The 24,211-nt window shown below is 48.6% G+C and overlaps 1 protein-coding gene across 5 annotated transcripts in view; it reads right to left on the reverse strand.

Moving 5' to 3' along the window:
• The window catches only part of MYO18B (myosin XVIIIB), a 238,668-nt gene that overhangs the window by 95,593 nt on the left and 118,864 nt on the right, over window positions 1–24,211 (reverse strand). For all 5 annotated transcript variants that reach the window (XR_004345504.1, XM_032603528.1, XM_032603530.1 and 2 more), the window contains exons 26-32: window positions 20,717–20,836; window positions 20,323–20,431; window positions 16,757–16,881; window positions 12,187–12,341; window positions 8,410–8,533; window positions 7,329–7,529; window positions 3,521–3,631 (exon numbers count right to left, since the gene is read on the reverse strand). Coding sequence is in view for 4 of the 5 variants with exons in the window: in XM_032603528.1 (XP_032459419.1) it covers window positions 3,521–3,631; window positions 7,329–7,529; window positions 8,410–8,533; window positions 12,187–12,341; window positions 16,757–16,881; window positions 20,323–20,431; window positions 20,717–20,836 (945 nt within the window). In the remaining variant the exon portion in view is untranslated. The remainder of the gene's footprint in view (window positions 1–3,520; window positions 3,632–7,328; window positions 7,530–8,409; window positions 8,534–12,186; window positions 12,342–16,756; window positions 16,882–20,322; window positions 20,432–20,716; window positions 20,837–24,211) is intronic.

Raw genomic sequence — 24,211 nt, forward strand, 5'->3', positions numbered from 1 at the left:
GCAGGCACTCCCTGCTAAAGTGGACGCCCCACTATAACGGTGCTTTGCACATCCTCTTCTGCACCGGACTCTCTCACCCCTTCCTCGTTTCTCCATCCTGTGCTCTCAATGACCTTCTTTCACAGACGGGAAAACTGAGTCAGAGAGCGGTCCTGAAGCACAGACTCCTACGTCAACTGCTGCTGAGGACAGTCAGCATTCTGTCTCCTGGCCCCAGCTCTTGTGCCACACCAGACAGCCATCAGCATTCCCACCCAGGTCTCTAACGATTGATTTCCTGCCATGGTGAGAGACAGACTGAGCAGAGCAGTCACTAGATGTGCAGTCAAGGTTAGTATTTGTGATAGAGAAAAACTCCTTTCTCTGACCTCCCCCTCCCCCTTTATAAATCTGTCCATGGAAAAGCCTCAGGAGGGTCTGTCTGGGTCACATCTCCAACTCGTCAGGGTCCTGGCTCAGGGCACTCATGATGCTCTGAGGCACTCTTGGAATGCACTAGAAATTGTGCTCCCTTCACCTGAGGGCACATGGGCAGGGACTGGGGGCTTCCATCTCCTGACCCACGTAGAGAAAAAAAGGACTGATGTATGGTCATTTCACAAGAAAGTTCGTTTCAGAATTTTCTTTTAAGAGTGAGAGACACAAAGCGCTCTGCTCACACCTGCTTAAGATGAAGACTGCAAAAGTGAAACTCGTTTTGGAAAATATACAATAAAAATTATGCATCAAGCAAGGCAAATTTTTCTGGAGTGTGTTCTGTAGAACATTTCCACATAGTGTTCACACGTATACTGTGTGTGTGTGGTGGGAAGGGAGGGAAGTCCATGCTAGAATAAGTGTGGGAGCCACTGAGTTAATAGGGCCTTCCATGCAGTACTTATCAGAGCCTTTGGTGAGTTCATGTGCAGGAAGTGCTAAAGGATGCAGCACCGCCCAAGGTTGACTTCTGTCAAGTGCTTTCTAAATGGCCTTCCATAGTCCAAACATTTGCAAAATTAAAAAACTTTTTTTTTTTTTTGCGGTATGTGGGCCTCTCACTGCTGTGGCCTCTCCCGTTGTGGAGCACAGGCTCCGGACGCGCAGGCTCAGCAGCCGTGGCTCACGGGCCCAGCCGCTCCGCGGCATGTGGGATCTTCCCAGACCGGGGCACGAACCCATGTCCCCTGCATCGGCAGGTGGGCTCTCAACCACTGCGCCACCAGGGAAGCCCCTAAAAAAAAACTTTTAAAATCTAGTTATTTTGGTTAAGAGATTGGGCTTTGGAGTCAGACAGACCTAAGTTCAAGTCCGAGCTCGTTTACTTCCCAGTGAGGTAACCCTGGGGAAGACCCTTCACCTTTGGGACTCTAGTTTCCTCATCTGTAGAACCAGGACTATAAACCTTACAGAGCTCTTACGAGAATTAAATAAGCTGACAGACGTAAAGAACCCAGCCTGAAACATGGTGCCCACTGGGTATTCAAAGAATCTCATTCGTTTCTCCCAAATATGCAATAATGGAAAATAAGCAGAAATTGGCCCCTCAGTGATAACTCCCAGCACTTTACAGTTTATAAGGCATCTGCCATTCTTTCATCTTATGCTCACAACAGCGTAGGTAAGGTAGAACATTTTCTCTTATTGCTCCCATTTTGTAGATGAGAAAACTGAGTCTTAGGGAAGTTACAAGACTTACTCAAGGGCACACAGGTCTGGTTGAACCTAAAATCTATGACTCTTCTTTTCCAACTCTGGGGAGTTTTGGGGGGAATGCACTTGGCCCTTTGGGATGATCCATGTAAACCCCCAGAGGGGCTGAGCTCTAAAGGGGCCCCAAAAGGAGTATCTGAGGAGCAGGAAGGGCAGCAGATGCAGCAGCACCAACCACTGGGAGTGGAGAGGGGCTCAGTTTTTACTTACTCCGCTCCCCCCCACCCCCGGGGCGATGATACGGTGCCGAGGCGATCGCATCTGCCCAGGACTTCCTCACTAGAGTCCCGTCTCCGCCGAGGTCCTGACACCACTGAGGTCTCCTCCAGCCCCGCCCAGGATGATGCTCTTGGGGGGATCCGCAGAGCACCAAGTCCCTGAACCCTCCTTCTCTTGGATGGATTAGTCACACCCAAGAGCAAGGCAACCACCAGGTTTGCTCCCTGGTTCCTCTGGAAGGATCAGCTACCTGAAGATCCGCACACACACCGGTATTGCTCATAAGTTTCCAACCATCAAGGGTTACATTACAAAGCTCTGTTCAATAGTTCCACATCTGTGATCTCCTTGAATCTTCCCTGTGACCCTGCAGGGGGCCATCATTATCCTATTTTACGGATGAGAGAAGTGAGGCTTATTAGCAAGGTTACGTGATTTCTCCAACGCCCCACAGCTGATAGCTGATGGAGTTGGGACTTGATCCAAGCCTCTGTGACTCCAAATAAAGTAGCAACATTGGCTTTTTGTGTGTCTTATAAACTGGCTCTGAGTGACCAGCGGTGGATACAGAGAATGGAGTGTAGTTTAGTTGGAGTTGAGGGTTTAAAATCACTTTCCCAAAATCACACAGTTGTTAAGCTGGAAGGGCAAAGATTCAAACCAAGAGTCTATGAGTTCCAGCACCCATGCTCTCAGGCCCTGCAGTTTGGAGGTCTCTGTAGAGATTCTGCTTAGGGAACTGATAATCAGAGTCAACCTTGGGAAATGCTACTCGGCCCCTTCTTGGAGATTCACAATGTACCCAAGGCTCTGAAAGGCCCACAGAAATCCTACCCAGACAAAACCTGTTAAATGAGGCTTAACCCAAAGCTTCTCAGCAATTCCATTTTAAAGATTCATCTCACATTCACATCAGTGAATGCATCTGTAAGGAGGTCTGTCTCAGCACTGGCCATAAAAACAGAAAACCCTAGATGTCCAATGACAAGAGAATTAATGAGAGCACACGTCTAAGGTGGAATACTTTTATAAGCCATTAAACATGTACATTAGATCTGCATTTACTGACATGCGAGGAGGCCCAGGACAAACTTCGAGTGAAAACAGCAGCATGACCCCATTTAGGTAAAACGATCTCTCTACAAATATGCACGTGTGGGTACAATGAAAGAGAGAGAGGAAAGAACATTTAAAAATAGTAATAATGATGGTGCCTTGGTGGTAAGATTTCAAGGGTTTACTGCCTTCTTACACACTATCTGAAATGTCTGCAAAGAGCTTGGATAAAATTAAGAAATGATTTGCAAGGCAAATAGCCAGAAGGGACTGGTCCCTTTCTTGAAGCATATAAATCCTTACCCAAAGCATCAGTCACATGGCACTGTGGGCTCTTGGTAGAAATCTTGGGGTGATTATGCTAGACAGTTTCAGAGGATCGTAGTTAGGACAGGTACGTCTGCTCCAGCACCCTTGAAAGCACTGGGGAAGCTAAGGTCTCAGGTGGTTGAAGGGACTGTCCCCAGGCCCTGGGATTCCCCTCACTCTAAGGATGAGGTACCCAGGCTGACCCTGCCGGGACCCCAGGACACAGCTGTGCTAGTGGCTCACATACCCGCTTCTGGCAGGACTGGCGGATGTCCTCCATCTCCTCCTCCGTGTCCTCTCGGTCCTTCTGGTGCATCTGCTCCATCCGCTCAATCTCCAGCTCAAACCGCTGGCGGAGCTGTGGGGGCGGCAAGGACAGCGCGTGAGGGTGACCCACGCCATCCGTGTCGTCCTTAGCATTTCAGCTGCAGTGTTCATTTTGGGACTGCATGGATGAGAGTCAAGTTACCCCCCCCCACCCCGCCCCAGGCACCCAGGGAGGTCAGAAATGGTAGATAAATAGCCCAAATACTGCCTCTATCCCTTCTGTGGTCATAACGTCACTCATCAATCATACTCTTCGCCACTGCGTTTAGATATCATTTTGGAATCCTTCTCAACACTCTCAGGATGAAACAGATTTGTCATCCCTGGAGCAGGCAGCAGGCAAGTTCTTCTAGATGGGCGGATAGGTGGGTGAATGGATGGTAGAATAAAAGTTTACTTATGAAGACAGGAAACCCTGGAGAGGGAGATGACTTGCCCAAGATGCTACCTTGACAATTCACTTTGCCTCTGATTAGTTACCTTGCTCTGTGGAAAACAGCCTTCTTAAGATACATTTGTGATAGTTAGATGAGATGACATATAAAGCGCAATGCCTGGCACAAAAAGACCACGTTTTCTTTCCCCATTATTTTGAAAACAGAGTAAGGATTGGCCCCTCCCTTCCCGGAAGCCTGACATAACCAAGAACTGTGTTCCCGTTAAGGAGATGAGCCTTTTCAGTGAGAGCCTCCACCACCTGCTCAGGGCAGGAAAACAGCTGCGTGTGATGTTTAAGCGGTGCCATCTTACATAAAAGGCTCTAGAACTGGAGGCAGAAGTCATGGGACCCAATTCTAGTTCAAGAGTTTACTTTCTTGATTTTCATAATTCAGAGACTGATCCAAGCTCTTGCTTGTCAAGTTTTGTGGCATATTAGAATTACCTGGTGCCTTTTTTTAAAAAAATGTCAATTCCAGGGCTTCACTCTAGACCTACTGGGTCAGAATCTCCAGGATACGGGCCTCAGGAACCTATACTGTTAAGCTTTCATTGATCTATCCTCTTCGATGCTGTTGGTCATGGAGCAGCATGGAACCCACCAGTGCAGAGGGTCAGACTGTAGAAACTACAACGTCCTGACCATTTGCTACTCTACCCTGGCACCTCACAGCAAGCTTTCATGAGGCTACAATTGCTGCCTCTCTAACATGGACATGCAGTCGAAAAAAGACAACTGTGGTCTTTCCCAACGTTGATATTCTCTACTACATAGGACTGTGGCGAAGAGGAAGAAGAACGGTGTGCATCAGAGCCCCTATTGTAGTTCCCGGCAGAAAGCAGGCTCACTTTACAGGCCAACTTCCTTCCCTGCCTCCTTTAAAATGACAGAGGTTATGGGAAGGTAATCCAAAATGAGGAGCATTTAAAGCAAGTAAACGTAATATTTCTTTTCTATTTTTTCCCTAGCCTCTTGGACACTCCTGACATCTGCAATACCATTTATGTCAAGCTTATGTGAGTTAACATAAAACTTCCTGGAAAAAGTGCTATGTTGTAATCAATAAATATCTCCTGGATGTCTACAATAGCCCAGCGCAGTGTGAGGTGATGGGTGAAGCTGAAGATGGATGAAAGGGTTGAGTCAGCTTCGCCTCCTGTGTAAGCTGACGGGGGGTACTGGGAAGCTGCATTCAGCCTCGGTCCCTGAGGTCACCGTAGCACATTTCTGCTTCCGAGCACCGAGTGGTCCCCTGGTGGCATTTTCAAGAGGTAACGCAACTTTCCAAAGTGCTCACTCTACTCTTGACTCTGGGTTTCTTTGTGACGCTGTTCCACCCTCTACGTCCCAGAACAACCTGCACAGATATCCCACCTCCTTCACGAACCTTCACAGATTCACAGCTGGGGTTGGGGGGAGGCTAGGGGGTTGACAAGGCTCCGACTTCCTTGTACAGATGAGGAGACTAAAATCTAGAGAAAACGGGGGGCTCGCCTAACATCACACAGACCCCATCTGCATGGGATCATCTTGCAGTTCCATAAATGCCACGTGACCCCCCTGCCTCCAGGCCTTTGCAGTGGCTGTTCCCCCTGCCTGGAACTCTCCTCGTCAGCCGACTCAGACTCATCCTTCAGCTTTCAGCTTCAGTAAATATCACTTCCTCCAGGAAGTCTTCCCTGACTGTTCCAAACCTGCTCCCCAAACCAGATTCTGCAAGTTAAACCTCCCCGTAACATGCAGCATAACTACAACCTTCAGCAGAGTGGAGACCACATGCGTCTTGCTTACAGCTGCACCCCCAGCGTCCACCCCGTGCCTGGCACACAGTAGGTGCTTAATAAATACAGGTTTGACTGAGTAAAGATGCTGTTTTCTGAACCACTCCAGACTGTCCCTCCACGCCTGCCACATCCACGTCTCAAGGCTCAGCAGACTCCATCCCCATGGAGGGGGGATAAGCGAGAAGCAAGGGCCAGCGCCCCAGCCTCCCCCCGACCGCCCCCACTCCCTCACACCACTTCACCAGAGCAGCTCAGTTTATTTGCTTTTACGTATTCATGCTGCCTGGTCAGATGTTCTTGAAAAAGGAGTTCCAACCTTAAAACCATTTCATCATAATTACCCCTTATGAAATCCCACATGAGAAATTTCTTTAGAACTAAGCATCAAGAAAAGCCTTGCTTCCCCTTGAAAGCCTAGCTTGTTTTTATCTTGGGGATGATAAAAAAAAGCATGTAACTCACATTTCCTTTTTCTCTCTGGCCACCAGGAATTTTAGAGCTAAACCTATTAAGTGTGTAAGATCGTATGTTCTGCGTGTCTGCTTATTAATTCACCACCCCACCGTTCCTTAGCACCGGTTGTAATTTGTGTTTTTCTGGTTTGGCTTGTTCTATTTATTTTTCTATTTTATTATGCATACATCTTATAAGCTGCCTCGAATTCTTTGGGGGAATGAGTTGGGCATATAAACAAACAAGCAGACAAAATATTCCTCAGCTGCTTCATTGAGGGGGCTGGTACAAGAGTATTGGATTCCTGCCTTCCTCCCCTCAGTTATTTTGCATTTTCCAAAGATCGGGGCTCCCATCTCCCTGGAGGCTGTGCACAGCACAGGTAGCCGAGGCGCTGTGGAGTCAGACGGCGCAGGCTCCAAATCCCGTCCCTGAGCCTCAGTTTCCACATCCGTAAAGTGGGGATAATACTAATACCTCAGCATATAAATTTCTTGTGGAGATTGATGAGGTGAGATGTGAGGAGAGCTTAGGGCTGAGTCTGGTACACAGACAGAGCTCAATAAACACCAGATATTGGGTCAACAGTTATTTAATGAGTACCAACTATGCACCGGCCTCATTCCAGGCTCTGGAGATGCCCTGATAAGCAAAATCAACCAAAACGTCCTCCTGTTTCCCTGAAACTTATATCCTAATGCGGGAGAGAAGCATTGAGCACACTTTTTAAAGCACTATGGCATATGATGGCAGGTGCTTTGAAGGAGAACCAACCCGCTAAGGAGCGGCGTGGAGGTGGGGTTGTTTGCAAGAAGGAGACCAGGGCAAGCTTCTCGGAGGAGCTGACACTGACGCTTGCAGGATGGTAGGAGGGGGCTACATCATGAAAGGTCTGAACGTCAGACCTAGGGGGCTGAGGTGCTCTGGGGTACTAGGGAGCCACAGAAGGATGACGAGCAGCTGAGTGAGGCACTTATGTCGTATTTTGACAACAGCCTTCTGCACTGGAGTCAGCGTGGGGCAGGGCATCGCCCTGGACAGGACCTTCCTACCTGCTCCAGCTGCTTGATGGTGTTTTCCTGCTGGGTGTGGATTTTCTCTTGCTCGAGGGCGCTGGATTCCAGCTTCCAGAGCCTCTCCTTCAAGCCCGCAATGCAATTCTCCGCCAGAGAGGGTGACCCCAGCAGCTCCTGCTTCTGGGCCCGCAGCAGCTCCACCTCCTGCTTCAGCTGCAAGGTTTCTTGCTCCTTTCCCTACAGAGACAAGGTGGGCAGAGATCCAAAGTCACGTGACCATACTCCTGCCCCCCCCCCCCCCGGGACACCTCTACAACCTGCGGGAGGGCGCTTTCCACTGTTCAGTGCACGTCATCTCCACTGCCATCTCCACCTGGATCTCGCGGCCCCCCGTCGCGCCCCCTGTGGGACACCAAGGGCCCCTCCCTGGGACAGCTCAGACAGGCTGGGGTGGGGATTTTGTGGGAAGCAACGCCCTTGCCCCTAGAGCTAGACCTCAAAGCACAAACAGGAGGTGTCTGCCCTATTTGAAAGCTGTGTACCTGCCAAGGGTGGGCCTGAGATGTTGGAGCAGGGAAGCCAAGTGGCCAGGCATGCCTCTTCCAGGTTAGAAAGTCAGCTCCAGGGTGAAAGAAGTTTGGGCTACATCATGAAGGAGCTGCCCGCCAGGCTAAGAGGTGCAGAGGTTCTCCCAGAGTAATAGGGAGCCACAGCAGGCCTTGAGGAGCAGCTGAGGGAGGTGCCTGTGTCACATTTTAATCAAACCCCTCTGCACTGGCACCTGCAGGGGACAGGGCACTGCCCCTAGCTGGGTCTATAGCTAACTCATCCTGAGCAAGCCTCTCCCCGCTCCCAGGTGGGCAGCTCGGAAGTCAGGCAGGTGACTGGAGCAAGATCCTGAGGGACGTGGAGCTAGGGAGGCCTGCTTATCCATCACCTGCCACCCACGGTTTGCTGATTCAGGCGCGCTGGGCTCCGTGACGCCGCCGGCACTGGCCGACCAGGACGGCCACACGCAGAGCTCTCGCCCCGCACCATCGGCAGCAGGCGCGCGAGGGAGGGGTTTCCTGAGACCCCGCAACCAAGAGCCAGGGGGCGCTGTGCCCCCGCCCCTCACCTTCAGCTGCTGCTGAAGCTTGCCCAGCTCGCACCGGACGCTGGTGTTCTCCTGGGCCACTTTCTCTCGGAGGCCCTTCTCAAACACGGACTCTCCCAGGGCCTGGGCCAGCTGCGTGTCAAACCTGTCAGAGCAGAACGCGGGTCACGGCCCCGAGGCGGGTGTGCCTGGGCCGGGGACGGGGGAGGGAAGGTGGGTGCTGGAGAGAGGCAGTTAGCTTGCTGAGAACCGCTAGGGAGAGAAAGAGAATTAAATGATGGAGGGTTTGTGGATGTGGGGTAGGAATCCTGAACACCAGAGGGCAACGCTGAGGGTTTACAGTTTCCACAAAAATACCGGACACTTACTTAAAATGTGATAAAAACATATACACAAAAATAAAAATAGAATAAAACTATACAAATAGAGAAAAAGAACAAAAAACATATAGATATATAGAAAAAACTAACCTATCCGGTTTGCTGGCATACGCCAAGGACCTTTAATTCTACAAGGCCCGGGCTTGGCATCTAATATCCATTGACTGGTACATGACTGTATTTATCAGCACGAACAAGGGACAGTCAACATTTCACATTGTGCATGATACTGTGGGGCTCATGCACTCATTAGCCATATTAGAGCACGGTTATTACTGATAGAGTGCTGGGCAGTTATACATTCCATCTTGTCTTCATCTGGTTCCTAAGCAGAAAACACAGAGACTGGACAGTCCTACGGGGGCCGTTGGGGAATCAGGAAGTACCTACTTTGGAGCGCACCTGCCCCTCCACGATGGTGGCCACTAGGTGGGAAGCGCTTCCTGGACTGGACATCATTCCACTCATCAGCCTCTGTCCCTATCGCAGGCGAGGAAACTGGAAGGGGCTCTGATAAGCCTCAATAAGATGTGACTTCGGTCACTTGCCCTCAGCCCACACAGAAAGGCCACGTGCTCCAGGGAACTGGGTGTGGCCAGAATGGCTGAACTGGGCATGGGGTTTTGGCCTTGGTGAGAAGAAGGTCTCCCTTGTTACAAGATTATCCAATGTCCCTTAACGCTAGATGGTCATTCAAAGCCTCAAGACTCCTGAAAGAGCCAACTACAGGTCACATGAGGGGGGCCTACTGTTGGAAGGGCCCAGAGGCTTTCTGATTGGCTGTTGGTGACATCATTCAAGAGGCACTATTGGCTGCCTCTGAAATGGCCACACTGTGATGATGATAATGGTCCAGCAGTCCCAAAGTGCCAGGCTCTGAGCTGGGATCCATGGGGTCCTTATAACAATTCAGTAAGAAACACATTATAATCATCTCATACAAGAGAAAACTGGAGTTCAGAGAGGTGAGTGATTCAGCCAAAATCCCAAAGTGGGTTTGAGCCAGCTTCTCTGCTGATTTAGCTGGTCCCCCATCTACCTGTTCATGCCCTGGAACAGGGAAGGAAAGACACTGGGGGCCAGACAGTGATGGATGTTTTAAAGGAGCCCTTACTGGGCCACCTGATGCCGAAGAATGCCTCCAACAGACTCTAACTTTTGGAACACACTGACCGACGAACTGCCTGAGGCCAGAGGGACTCACACCCTTCACCCCACTAGGAGCGGGCTGGGGGTCCAACCTCCCGTGGCTCCAGCACAGGCCTTTTCCCTGTGGAAGCAGCTGGGAGCTCCATCAGCCTTCGGAACTGAGCTTTGTGACCCATGAGTAACCATGGCAACAAGAAGCCAACCTCAAATGGAGCCATTCTGGGCCACTCTGAACTTAGAAGCCAAGGTGGGGCAGGGAACTCTATCAGCATGGAGACATCACTCCCTCCAGAGCCCAGCAAACTAAGGAGGCAGCTGCATCTACACTTCGATTAAGCTTAAAGAGGTGTGAGAGAGTAACACTAACTTCTAGATCTCTCCCTCACTATAGGCATTCTGCCTGAATTTCCACCGTTAGACAGAGACTTCTACTCCCTTATGGGCTCCCTGCTAAGATGCTAGCCCACCTAGAGAGGTAATGGCTGCTATTTGCAATGAGCATCAAAACATAAATTAACTTCTGCTAAGATATGGTAACGGAGTACAGAGCATGACAGGGCAGGTAGGTCTTAAGAAGAAGAAATGTAAGTATGATGAAATGGTGACTTTCCCGGTGGCCATCATGGGGAGGTTCTTGAGGACCTGGAATGAAAGATTCTGTCCAAGGGGGTCGATCACAGGGAAGACCAGAGAGATGGAATTCTCTGGCTGCATAAACTCCAAGGGCAGAACCCTGGCCCTGCCACCCATCAGAAATCTGAAACCCCCTCATAAGTCCTCTCAGAAGTAGAACCCACAGATAAGGGCCAGAATTGTCACAGCTGGCAGAAACCTGAGGGGTGATGGAGTCTCACTTCTCAATTTACAGATGGGGGTCTGTCAGAGCCACTCTTCAGCACCAGGTGGCCTGCTTAAGTCCAAGGACAGCTCTGAAACATCAGTCACTGTCTGGCCCAGACAGGTAGTGTCACTTGACAAGGTCACCCAGGAAATGACCAAGGTGGGACTAAGCCATTCTCCCCACTGCAAGGACAAGGTTTAGCCAGAGCATCCATGGGGAGGTGGAAAAGGAAACAGAGTCAGTTATCAGCAAGAAGAGAATAAACTTCTCTCATTTTGGGGGGGCACTAATAACACCCCAAAGAGCTTCTTTCCCCCCCCCCCAAATGAAGGAGCCAGCTCAGGAAAGCTCAAAGGTGAATGAGAGAAACAATATTTAATGCAGATCGAGTTCAAAGCCTGTGCCAGTCCCAGGGAAATATAACTCAGCTTGCTACCTGGTGGAAATAGGCAACCTCGGCAAAACCACATCCTGGCACACATAGCAAGGTTTTTCTGTATTTTTATCCTGGATCTTCTCAAAGAGGCTGTATTTCATCTATTTTCCTCCTAGGAAGTTTCCATTAGGGCTTATCTGGCTCAGAACAAGACCCCTGCACACCTTTACCCTCACCAGGTGAGCTGAAGAACTTTGGACACAGCCAAGAAGTCCAGGGATGAAGCTGAGGTTGCATGTAAGGAGGCCTGTGAGTGTAAACTTGGGCTCCTGGTCTAGGCTCCACCCACGGAAACCTGCAACAGCACCGCTGGAAAGCAAGCACGGGAACCAGTGTGCAGATTCAAGACTGGCATCTTGTTTGTGCACAAGTGCACAAAGCCCAGTCCCTGCCAGAACTGCTCACGTGAGCTGAGAGTCTAAACTTCAAATGAAAAGGGCACTGACTCAAGTTTTTGGCCTCCCCACCATTTTCAACAGTGAGAATAGGAACCAGACTCTAGTCCTGCGGGATCTACCAACTGTTATCACCTAGTCTTCACCACAAGGGAGGCGCTCCACCTAAGGAGAAGAATCAGGCTGAGAAGGGTTGAATGACTTGTCCAAGGTCACACAACTAGCAAGAGGCCCAGCTGGGACTTGAACCAGAACTTGCACCCCTAACCACCAGGCAAGGCTGTCTTTGCCCTCCACAATGAACTCTACACTTGATAAGTGGGGATGCGGAGGCCCAGAGGGGCCAAGAAAGTTCCCCAAGCTCACATGGTCAGTTGGTAATAGAGCTGAGACTGGGTAACAGAAAAGAATTATTTCTTGCTAGATTCTTGGGAGAACCATATAGGAATGTGTGAGGGGAGAGAGAGGAAAATTAGAGCAGAACAAGGATGATAGGCTCCATGGATGAAGAGCCCTGACTGAAGTGGAGGGGTTTGGAAGAATCCGGAGACCCCAGAAGACCCCAGCACCCAGGTGATGATGTGGAACTCGACTCACTTCTTCTGCTTCTTCTCTAGCTCGTGGTTTCGGCTCTGCTGGTTCTCCAGCAGGAAGTGGGTGTCCTGCAGGTCGGAGGTCAGATGGTGGCACTTCCTCTTCAGCTGCTGGGCCATCCTCCTGGCCCCCTCGTAAGCACTCTGCAGCTCCCCAAGCTGTGGGAGGAGTAGAACAAATCAGCCATCTCTGTCAGCGCCAAACTGCCCCCTACTTTATAGGTCAAGTAGCTGCTGTTTCCAGTGTGAGTGTAATGGGAAGAGAATAGGAACAGGGGCTGGAATGACCCCGTCCTGACCACTTTTCACCTGTGTCACCGTGAGGAAGCTACTTCTCTGAGCTTCAGTTTGCTTGGGGATAAAACGGGGGGCGGGGGTGTCTATCATTCTCTTAGGGTTTTTAATTTTCCTCAATAATCCTCCTGCCAGTGTGCCCACAGATTCTTTACATGCCCTGCCTCAACTCGACAGCCCCTTAAGGACTATGCATAATTGATAACCCCATCAGTGGGCATAATCTGGGGAGACGCATGCGGATCAGCCATGAAGCAGCCAAAATGGCACATGGAGAAAATCTGACCAGGAAACCCCTGAGACAGGCTCTAAAGGTCAGGGCGGTAACTGGCACTTGAGATGGGCTGACTTCCACGGGGACACGCGCTGCTGGAAGCAAACAGAAAAGCCACGGCACTTGCATCTTCCTCCAGGAAACACCCTCCCAAATGTCCTAGTTTAGATCTGGGAGAGACGGCAACTCAGCACACTCGCTTTGAAGAAATGGCCTCATTAAAGCATTGCTTTAAATAAGCAAAACGCTGAGTTAATGAAGCCTGTAATTCTAAATTCAGTATTTGAAGGCAAATGGGATGTTTTCATATATTCTGCTGCTCAGAAAAAGGTTGCACTTCTATTACTTTGTAACGTAGCATGAGTATCCCTCCTTCCTTGGGGAGGCTGACCCGACTTTATAATTTGTTATAAAAAGAACTGGGCTGTTCCCCTGTGGCTGTCCCTCACTGGTTATCTATGTCTTCTGAGCGTCATGATACAAGGTCCAGCTTGGAAGTGACCCCTAAAACCATCTCCAGAGAGCCTCACTTCCACCGTTTATAAAATCCCGTGTGATCTCATCGTGGCCCACCTCTGCAAGTTGATTCCATGATACTTTGCTCTCACAATGAGGAGATATATACACACACATAAAATAGCAGGGCAGGAAATACGACTTCAACTCTTATTGTGCTAACCTCTAGTGGGGACACCAAGAAGTAAGCAGATACTCACAACACGGCATGATGAGGCTTACATCGGGGAAATAATTCAGGGGCACCCAACCCAATCTGTGTCAGGGAAGACTTTCTGGAGGGAAGGACATTTAAGCTGAGATCTTAAGGTTAGTTGGAGATATCTAGGTAGGGAAAGAAAGTGTTCTAGGAAAAGGAAACAGCATATGCAAAGGCCCAGAGGTGAGAAAGAATAAGGCTTTTTGGAAGGAGGGGGGAAAAAAAGGGAATGGAACAGAACAGAGAGTCCAGAAAAAGACCCAAAGAAATACAGTCAGTCAATCTTTTACGAAGAGGCAAATGCTATACAGTGAAGCAAAGACAATCTTTTCGACAAACGGTGCTGAACCAAGTGGTCATCCATGTGCCAAAAAAAATGAATCTAGACACAGATTTTACACAAAAATGAACTTAAAATGGATCACAGACGTAAATGTAAAATGCAAAACTATAAAGCTCCTGGAAGATAACACAGGAGGAAACCTTGATGACCTTGGATTTGGCAAATGACTTTTTAGATATGACACCAAAGGCACAACCCATGAAAGAAAGAATTTATAAGCTGGACTTTATTAAAACTAAAAATTTCTGCTCTGCAAAAGACATTATCAAGAGAATGGAAAACCACTGACAGGAAGAAAATATTTGCAAAAGACATATCTGATAAAGAACTTACCCAAGATATACAAGGAACTCTTAAAATCCAATGATTACAAAACAAACAACTCAAATAAAAAACAGGCCAAAGACCTTAACAGACACTTCACCAAAGAAGGTTACTGATGGCAAATAAGAATATGAAAATATGTTCCACACCTTAAGTCATCAGGGAAATTAAAACAAGATACTACTACACACCTATTAAAATGACTAGAATACAGAACACTTACAACACCAAATGCTGACAAGGATGTGGAGCAACAAGAACTCTTACACATTGCTGATGGGAATGCAAAATGGTACAGCCACTTTGGAAGACAGTGTGATGGTTTCTTACAAAACTCAACATACTATTACCATATGATCCAGAAACCATGTACTTTGGTATTCACCCAAAGGCACTGAAAGCTTACATCCACATAAACACCTGCACATGGATATTTACTGACAAAACATGGAAGCAACTGAGATGTCCTTCAGCAGGTGAATTGATAAATGAACTGTGATACATCCAGATGATGGAATATTATTCAGAGCTAAAGAGAAATGAGTTATCAAGCTATAAATGAAAAGATGTGGAGGAAATGCATATTCATAAGTGAAAAAAGCCAATCTCAAAAGGCTACATATGGTATGATTCCAACTATATGACATTCTGGAAAAGGCGAAGCTATGGGGACAGTAAAAACATCAGTGCTTGCCAGAGGCTGGGGGTGAGGGTAAACTGATGGAGCACAGAGGATTTTTAGGGCAGTGAATCTATATGCATGAAACTATAATATGGATACATGTCATTATACATTTGTCCAAACCCATAGAATACATGACAGTAGGGTAAGCCCTAATGTAAACTACAGCAAACTGCAGTCTTTAGTGATGGGTCAATGAACGTTCATTGATTGTAACAAATGTCCCACTCTGGTGGACGATGTTGATAATGGGGGAGGCTATGCAAGTGTAGGGATCGGGGGTAGATGGGAAACCTCTGTACCTTCCTCTCAATTTTCCTGTGAGCCTTAAACAACTGAGTTGGTCGGATTCAGTGGTGTGCTGGAGCTGTCTCATACCAACTTAAAAGAGCTGATTCTGCACATCTCTTCCCAGTTCCACATTCAGTGACATCACAATGGTAGCCTGAAATTGGCCATGGTGGGAACATTTACACCACGGAAATCGGCAACTGGCAAACATTACATATCAGGGTCTGTTTTTAGAGTGACAGTTTATCAGCACACCACAGGTTAAAGTGTAGACTGGGTAGAATGCAGACTAGTGGTGGTTGGAGACAATGCAAAACAGAGGCCAAACTACTCTCATCTAGATATGCCAGACAAGGTTACATTACATTTGTAATGCCCAGCTGCACTTTCAAGAAAAAAAGGGAAATTGTAGGATGTCAGAAATGCAGAGGCCACAAAACAAGAACACTCATGGTAGATGCTAACACTATGGCAGCCAAGGTGGGGGAGAAGAAGAGCAGCAGAAAGATCCAGAAACATCCCTAATGATAGAGGCTGTGTTCAAACGCCCAGAGGGAGACAGGAGACAAGGCCTTGGGGCCATGGAAGGTGGGAGCTTGGAAGGAAGACCCTTGCACTAAGCCAGGACCTTGAAAGAGCTGCACCTATGTGACAGGGGGCAAGGAAAGCTCCACCCATGGCCTGGAAGGTGGTAAGAATGCTTGCTGCCACTCTGGCTCCCAGTCAGGGAGAAAGGATTCCCGTGAGAAATCAAAACCCCAGGTCTGTGCCTCATGTGGGTTCAAAGCTCAGCCTGACACTTTGGACAGGCTGCAAGAATCTGAAATGCAGAATTTATTTAGCATAACCTCGGGGGCTGCTGCAGAAAAAAAAGTGCAAAAGTGCTTCTTCTAAGAGGAACACATCCAAAAACATAAGACTCCATTTAAAATCAATAAAAAGGTTTTAAAAATTTTTTAAATATGATAGACTCAATAAAAAAAAAAAAAAGCTAAAGACACATAAAATCTCACAAGAGTCAGAAGGGAAAAAAGGAACATCTACAATGCAGACCACGTGGGGCTGGTGTGTGAGAGGCGCCTGCAGAAGATGAACTCACAATCAAAATTTACAGAACACACAGGCAAACAATTCCCAGTGATAGTCTAACTTGCAATAACAGAACGACCTGAAAGAGATGCTGAAAGATCCCTTGGCTGCTGTGTGATTGAGGGGAGAGGCTGGAAGCAATGAGACCAGTTAGGAGGCTGTTGCTCTGATCTAGACCAGAGATGGAGGTGGCAGGTTAGGCTAGGGGCAATGGGGGCTGATATCATTTGACTATTTTAAGGGCACATTACAATCATTTTACAGATGAGAAACCTGAGACCCACAAGGTAAAAGTGCTTTCCACAAGGTCAAAGCAGAAAGGGAACTGGAACTCAGGTATCCCGAGCTCACTTTCATGCTCTTTAGTCCACTCGCATGTAGAGAAACTATCACCCATATCCCATAGCGACCTGCATGTGTAATATCAGTGGAGGCGGAGAAGCACGGAACAGGTGATGCCCTCTCTCCCTTCCTGGGTTCAGCCAACACCCTGAAGAGGGAGGTGAGACCCTGCCCAATCGCTGCCACTTTTGCAACCCAGACTATCTCCCCCCGGCCTTACCTTCTGCTCCAGCTCGTTCCTAGACGCCAGCTCCGAGGCCAGCCTCTCCTCGGACTGCTGGAGACGCTTCCTGAGGAACTCGTTCTCCATCTGAGCACAGTCGAAGCGCATCTGCCACTCGTCCGCTGTTTAACAGAGTCAGAGAGGCCAGGACGGGAGGCTCAGTGAACGAGGGTGGTTCTCTCCCACAGTCTTAGCTCTTTGTGCACAATTTCACAGTGTTAATAGAATTCCTGAGGCTCGACCTCAGGCTTCAGATTAGGAAATCCCACTTTAAGTCCAAGCTTTAAAAACCACTTCCTCCAGGCAGCCTGCCCTGACTACCTCCAGGTGTCTAACGTTATTGACCACTCACTATTTTAAGCTTGGTCGTTTTACACTGTTCAATTTCTCTACAAGTGTTAAAGACCTTTTTTCCCCCAAGGAAAGCCCATAATTTTTCAGGGTAGGGGAGCTGTTTTAGTCATTTGCGGGTTTCTCCACACCCTCTAGAAGAGTCCCACACACACAGCCGTTCCCCCCCACATGGTAACGCAAGTTCACCAACTGGAGTCATCCTACTGGCCTACCACACTGGGTGACAAGAGTATAAAATCAGAGACTGTTGGTTGAATTAATTAACAAATAAATCAATGAGCAATAATTAAAGTGCCTATTAAATGAAGAGCAACAGACACACTGGTCGCAAGATGTCTCTATGTGATAGCAAAACAATCCCTTGATTTGGTAAAAATCTAAAAAAAACCATTTGCTGGTGTGATGAAAACTGTTTGGCTGAAGAGAACAGGTTACAGTAAGTTGTGATATCTTTTAACTGAATAATAGAGGAACATCCTTTAAGGTAACGGAGATGTGGAAAACACTGCACAAATAGTTTAAGATACAGACCCATCCATTTCTCCATCCATCCATCCATCCATCATCCATTGTTCCATCTACCTTCCATCCATCCAAACACTCACTGGGCACACTACTCCATGCCAGGCACAAGGGATCATGAATAAGAAACCATTCTATCTTCTGGAAGTATCTACTTGTGGAGACAAACATGTAAAAATTCAGCTTCAACACAGCATGACCAGTAGTCTCATAAAGGAACTTAAGGAAATCCAGAAGAGGACTCAGACTCTTAAGGGCAGCAAACTCTGTTTTGTTCATGATTGTGTCCAAAGGACTTACTACGATGCCCAGCATATCATAAACACTCCATAACTTTCACCGGAGAGGTGGGTGGATGGATGTTAGGGTGCACGGAGAGGTGGGTACGTGGATGGATGAATGGATGGTAGGACTGAGGTCTTGTAGGAGTTCACCCCAATAGGGATTCTCACATAAAACAGAAGAATGATATAACTGTAAGAAGTCAGAGCCTCTTCAAGTTTCCATCAAGGTGAATAATATCATGGTAGGAAAGGAATCCTATCTCCCCACCAGGTAAAAAGTCTCAAGTAGCAAACAGCACAGCCTGCAAAAGGAAGGGGCAGCAGAAAGGATTTCTGAGGCAGCCTGTGTACTCTGTGCTCCAGAGAGGGGTGTGAGGGGGCAACACGAACAGATGAGGAAACTTCTCCATTCTTCAAGGCTGATTTCCACCTCCAGCCTCCCTCCCCATGGGCACCATTCTTCACCAGTACGTATAAGTGAGCCCTTCATTTTCCAAAGTCACATCCTTCCTGGGTTTCTCTGACCTCACCATTCACATTGCAAGTTTCTTGAGAGCAGAGCCCAACTAAAATTCTATAAACCACCCGCCGACACACAACAGTCTGGCTCAGTGCTGGACGCATACCGTAAAAGGTTCTCTTTAAATACTTAACCATGTATAGTGGGAAAACATATATTTTTAGTAATTTCTACTCCACCCTGATCCACAGAAGAGGCTGTGATGCCACTGCACTGGTGTGATTAAAGTGTTTTATTGCTTTTTTCAACCTTCCTGTATTTTTGAAATTTTCTGTAATGAGCATGTATTACTTTCATAATGAAAAACAAAAGATTTGTGGATTCGCTTCCTGGAATAAGCATCCCGAGCTGAAAGCCTGCACAGCTAAGGTGCTCACGAGCTAAGCACATTTCCCCCATCGTCCGACTCCCGTATCTTTGCACAGGAAAACAAAGGGCCGGGGAGTATCATTCAGACATAAATCACAGTCGGGATGGAACTGGGGCTGACGTTCTCCTGGGGAAATTGTGCCGGTTCTGGGCCAACACGTTCCCCACTCCCTGCATGGACCCTGCCTTGTTGGGTCTCAGGTATGTGAGAACCTCAGACTCCTGTGGATTAACCTCCCTGGTAAACGCCTGCCCTGGGGGCAGCCAGGAGGAGAGGATAACGAGAGGAGAGCAGGAAGCAAGTGTGCCCTGCCTCTCCTGCACCACCTCCGACCTTGGCTCCTCTGAGTGTCCCTGATGTTTCTAGGGCATTGATTCTCTGGGGGCACTGAAGGAATGGTATCAATGTTTCATAAAGGCTGACAGGCACGCTGGGAATCCTCCTCAGCTGACTCATTTAGACTGGGGAGAGGAGGTGACAAAGATGTCATCCTGCCCATCCAGCCACGAGAGGCGAGTCCCCAGGTTACCGTCTAAGGCGGGCACCACCAGGAACCCCTGGCTCCTCCGAACATACCTCTCATTGGGCAATTCAGGGGTCCTCTCACCCTCTCTCCATTCATTCAGTAACTGCTAAGTGCCTGACATCACTTTTAAATGAGGACAGTAGTCGCTGCTCCACAGGTGATGAGCAGGGATAATGATCCTGCTATCAGTAATATCAGAAATAATGATAAACTAACAGCTATTCAGCATTCTGTACCACGCACGTGGCTAAATGCTTTCCATTAATCATCTATGGCTACATCCATTGGAAAGATGAGAAAACCGAGGCCCGATAATGTCTTTGCCCAAAGCCACCCATCTAATAAGCAATGGAGTCTAGAGTCAAATCGAGTCAAATCCAGAAATGGGATTTTACAGATTTCACTTTTTAACCACTGAGCTGCCTTTCTCAAAAATTATATTAAAAAGACTCATATAAATATAAGGGTGCCCTGCCCATCCATAGAACCACTAATTTTTTTTTTTTTTTTTTTTTTTTTTTTTGCGGTACGCGGGCCTCTCACCGTTGTGGCCTCTCCCGTTGCGGAGCACAGGCTCCGGACGCGCAGGCCCAGCGGCCATGGCTCACGGGCCCAGCCGCTCCGCGGCACGTGGGATCTTCCCGGACCGGGGCACGAACCCGCGTCCCCTGCATCGGCAGGCGGACTCTCAACCACTGCGCCACCAGGGAAGCCCAGAACCACTATATTTTTAAATCATTCTCTGCATTATTACTAAACAGCACCTGCCACACTGATAATTTATCACTTGGGATATTGTTGGACTATCTGTTTAATGCCTGTGTCTTCCGCTGGGCTGAGAAGGCAAGGACTGTTCCTTTCTCTCCGCCAATGTCTCAGCCCCTAATGCAGCGCCTGGAGCATCGTGAGTGCGCAGTACACGTGAATGAATGGAATAAAGGACAGCTTTTCCACCAGCGTCTAATCCCATGGGTCCCAGTGGCTCACCTCCTCCAGTGCGACTCCTTTCCAAATCATTCAAGCGAATTTTCTGCTGGGCTTCTTCCAACTGCTTCTCCACTTCTCCCAAATTCTTCTGGACTTGCTCATACTTGCTCTGGAAGAGAGGTCTCAAGGTTTCAAAGTGGAGCTAGACAGAGGCCATCTCACCTAAGGTGCCTCCAAACCAGTACTGGCCACCTACCCCCTGCACAGTCTTCACCCAGGACACCTGCAGGGCCAAGACTTAGGAAGGCTCAAATGTCCTCCAGGACTCCGAGTGTGGGAGTCGGTAAGCCTGTGCATCCCAGATGTGAGCACGGGGCGGCGGGGGTGGTGGCAGGCCCGCCTCTCCCAGCCACTCTGCTCGCCGCTCCCAGCCCCGGCACTCCCGACCACTCGCCTTTAGCTCCTGAACTTCCCGGGAGGCCCGCAGCCGCTCTGCCCGCTCACTCTCCAGCACGTGGCAGGCCACGTCCCCTTTGAAGCGCTCCTCGGCCAGCTCTGCGGTCAACTCCGCAATCTGGGAGGGGGAGGGGGAGGCAGGGTTACTTGCGGGCGCTGCACGCCCTTCCGCCTCCACACACACTCCACAGGACCACCCTTGGACTAATCACTGGGTCTTCTCGCAAGGCAACCCTTCAGCATAAGGTAGCTAAGAGCACGGGCGCTGGAATTTTACTGGTCCAGGTGTGTTAGAATCCCTGGCTTAACACTCTGAACCAGGCAGGACGCCTCTCGGACACTCAGTTCTCTCAGCTTTAGCGGGGGCGGGGATAACTGAGAGAATTGTCGTGAGGATTAAGATGATCCACGTAAAGCTTAGCACGGTGCCCAGCACACAGTAAGCATTCAATTAAAACCCACTTGTTCTAGTAGAAACTCTCCTTAGCCATCCTTCAGGGAGCCATCTCACTGGGCCAACCAACAGGCTCCCTCAGTAAGACACGCTCACGGGTGCCCACCTCCCAGGGATGCTCTCAGCCAGGAAACACCTGCACAGTTCCCCAGGGTCCACCTGCCCCTACCAGGTGACAGCCACGCTCACCCGGTATCGGCTGTGTGTGCTCCCAACCTGTTTATGTCTCATACACTTTTACCGCCATTACCTATCCTATTAGCTATTACATAAACCTGTAAAATGGGACCAGGCAAAGAGTTTCCATGAAAACTAGGTTGAATGCTTTGGACGTAACAAACACAAGTGAGTTGCTTCTTAAAATTCTGTCAAACAGGTGTAGGTGCAAAAACTATAAAGAAAAAACCAGAAGTAAAAAATTTAGGCTTTTGCATTCAAATTTCTTTGCCATTTGCTCTGCTTTAAAGAAATCAAAACTGGAAATCATGTAGCTGTGTGTTAGGGGTGTGGTCCAAAAAAGAAGCAGGTCTGGGGTCAGACGCTTATCCTCAAAAGGGCTTTGGTCCTACCTCAGTAAGTTGAGGTAGACACGTTTAAAGTTAAAAATAAAAATGTTTATTTTTAAATGAATTCCCACTTGCACTGACTTTTTTTTTACCCCCCAAAGTAACCGGCCAACACCAAACACCAAACAGGTCAGTGCTTCTGCGGTCTTATTGTTCCAAAATAGTCTTCTGGGTTAAAGGATATGCCAAAGAAAGTGAGGAGAGAAACATATGAGTGGACAGTTTAGACCAAGAGGCACAGAACTGACCTTGAACAGAAGAGGAGTCCTCATGAAACTGAGGCTACCCCTCGTGTGAGGCAATGGCTCAAGTCCGGAGGGAGAGAACGAAAAGAAGAAAAAATAGAGGTAAGAACCCCATACAGGGTTCAAGCTCAGACACAACAACCAGCGTATTGCGTGACCCTGGACGAGTTTCTTCCTCTCTGGGGCTGTGGTCACCTGAGCTACAAAATGCACTGAATTAGGTGATGTCTCCTGTCCTTCTGGCAATCCCATTCTATGCCATAGATCTTGCATATAAAGATGTCAAAACACCACAGTTTCCCATCAGACCCTGTGTGTGGTACCGAGGGGCAGCTGTGTGGTGCTCTCACACAGACTCGAGGTGGCCCTTCTGGTGTGGAATCCAGCCCCCGTCAACACTATCAGTTCACAGGCAGCCTCAAAAACCACTCAGCTGCCCCAGGAAGAAGGAGGATGCAGATCTATGTGTTCTGACATTAAAAAAAAAAAAAAATCCCCAAGTCATACTGCCAAGGGGAAAAAAAAATAGAACATTTGGCATGTTTCCATTTTTGTCTGTACTTGCACAGAAAAAGGCACTCCCAAACTGTGAATGGGGATTCCCCCCAAAGGCACTCCCAAACTGTGAATGGGGATTCCCCCAGCACAGACCCCCGAAGGATGGACTCACAGAGGACTCCAATTTCTTTGTGATGCATTTCTGTACTGGTGACTTTTTAAACCGCTTTTGTCATCAGAAAAACACAAAACAAAAACATCTTTTTTAAATAGTCTAAACCATAAATAGAGCTGGGGCTGCCCTGTCCATTCTATGCCCCCCACCTTTCTTTCTCCTCCAGCCCATCAGCTTCCCTCCCACCTTGCTGACCATACCAGTGACAGCTCAGGCCAAAATGCCAATTTCAATGAACAGAGAAAAAAAACGAGGCTTAAGGGGAGTGTTCGGAAGTCACACAGCAAGTGAGCGACAGAGCGTGGATGTGGACCCAGGTCCCTCACATCCAAGTACTGACCACCAGTTAAAGGGGACGGGGCTCTCTGGCCGTGTTCCTGGCTGTCTTTGGGGTGGGGCTTCCTTTGCTATTCCCCGCACTGTTGTCTCTAAAGTATTCATTGCAATGACCTTGGACGGTTGTTTAAATACAAATCTCAGGATCCTCAGATCCCCCAAACCGAAGTCTCTGAGGTGGGACCCAGAAATGTGAATTTCAACACATTCCAGGGTGATTCTTCAGCACCACGAAGTTTAAGAACTACTGCCGTAGAAATAGCTAGGATCGCCTCCTAATCTTGGCCTCACTTGGCTTTAGATGGGTTAGATTTGCCTATGGATGTGCAAAGGCATCAAGCTGGAAAAATGATCACTTGCCGTGGGTGCCGACTACAGGCCAGTGCAATCCAGGAGCGCCCCAGATCACACCCCTAAACACGCCCCGCATCCCCGAGATCAGCACTGATCCCATACACAACTGTGTTCCCTCTGCCTTAGCCAATCAGTATGACATTTAATTTGTGGTAATGGGCCTGAGCAAAGGGAGCACAAAATTAATTTAATGCATTAATTCTGAGTTCCACAGACCCCAAGTCTGGAGACAAAAGAACAATTAGTCCTTTCAACCTGGGGAAACGACAGCCGCTTTTAATAGAGACAGTAGCCCCTGACCTCCCCCTGTCCCCACAAAGCCCTCTCCCTTCACACATTTTGGGGTCTGGGGGCTCTGTCCGTGAGGTGAGGGGGAGGCACCACGCCCAGAGCTATTAGGTGAGTGCAAAATGAAGGCCAAGTTAATGAGGGGAGGGCCTGGTCTGCAAAGCCAGAAGGGTCCTCTGCGGATTGCTCCAGGACCAGTTAACCAGCAATTGTTCTGGACGCCTCCCTGGGCCCATCACTTGGCCAAGTCATCAGAAACCCTCTTTCTACTTAGGGACAGCGACTCCAAGGGCCTGCCAGAGACGGGGGGACAGAAATGAATTAATCTGCTGTACATTTTGCACAAACAGAAATAATATATCCTGCACGCTGACACCATGCGCAGTCTGGGGCAACAGTGGGTATCGGGGATTTGAAGGATGTTAAATGCCAAGCACATGTGGGGTCCCGTGGGCTGTCACTGTCACCTGCCCTTCATGATACAAGCACCCCTGCCCTCAAAGACTCCACTGTCGAGTTGGGGAGAGAAGAAAACCACATGTGAGGCGCCCACGTGTCTTGCCTCAACCCTGCCCTG

The sequence above is a fragment of the Phocoena sinus genome, chromosome 14 (assembly GCF_008692025.1).
Source record: "Phocoena sinus isolate mPhoSin1 chromosome 14, mPhoSin1.pri, whole genome shotgun sequence".
Classification (NCBI taxonomy): domain Eukaryota; kingdom Metazoa; phylum Chordata; class Mammalia; order Artiodactyla; family Phocoenidae; genus Phocoena; species Phocoena sinus.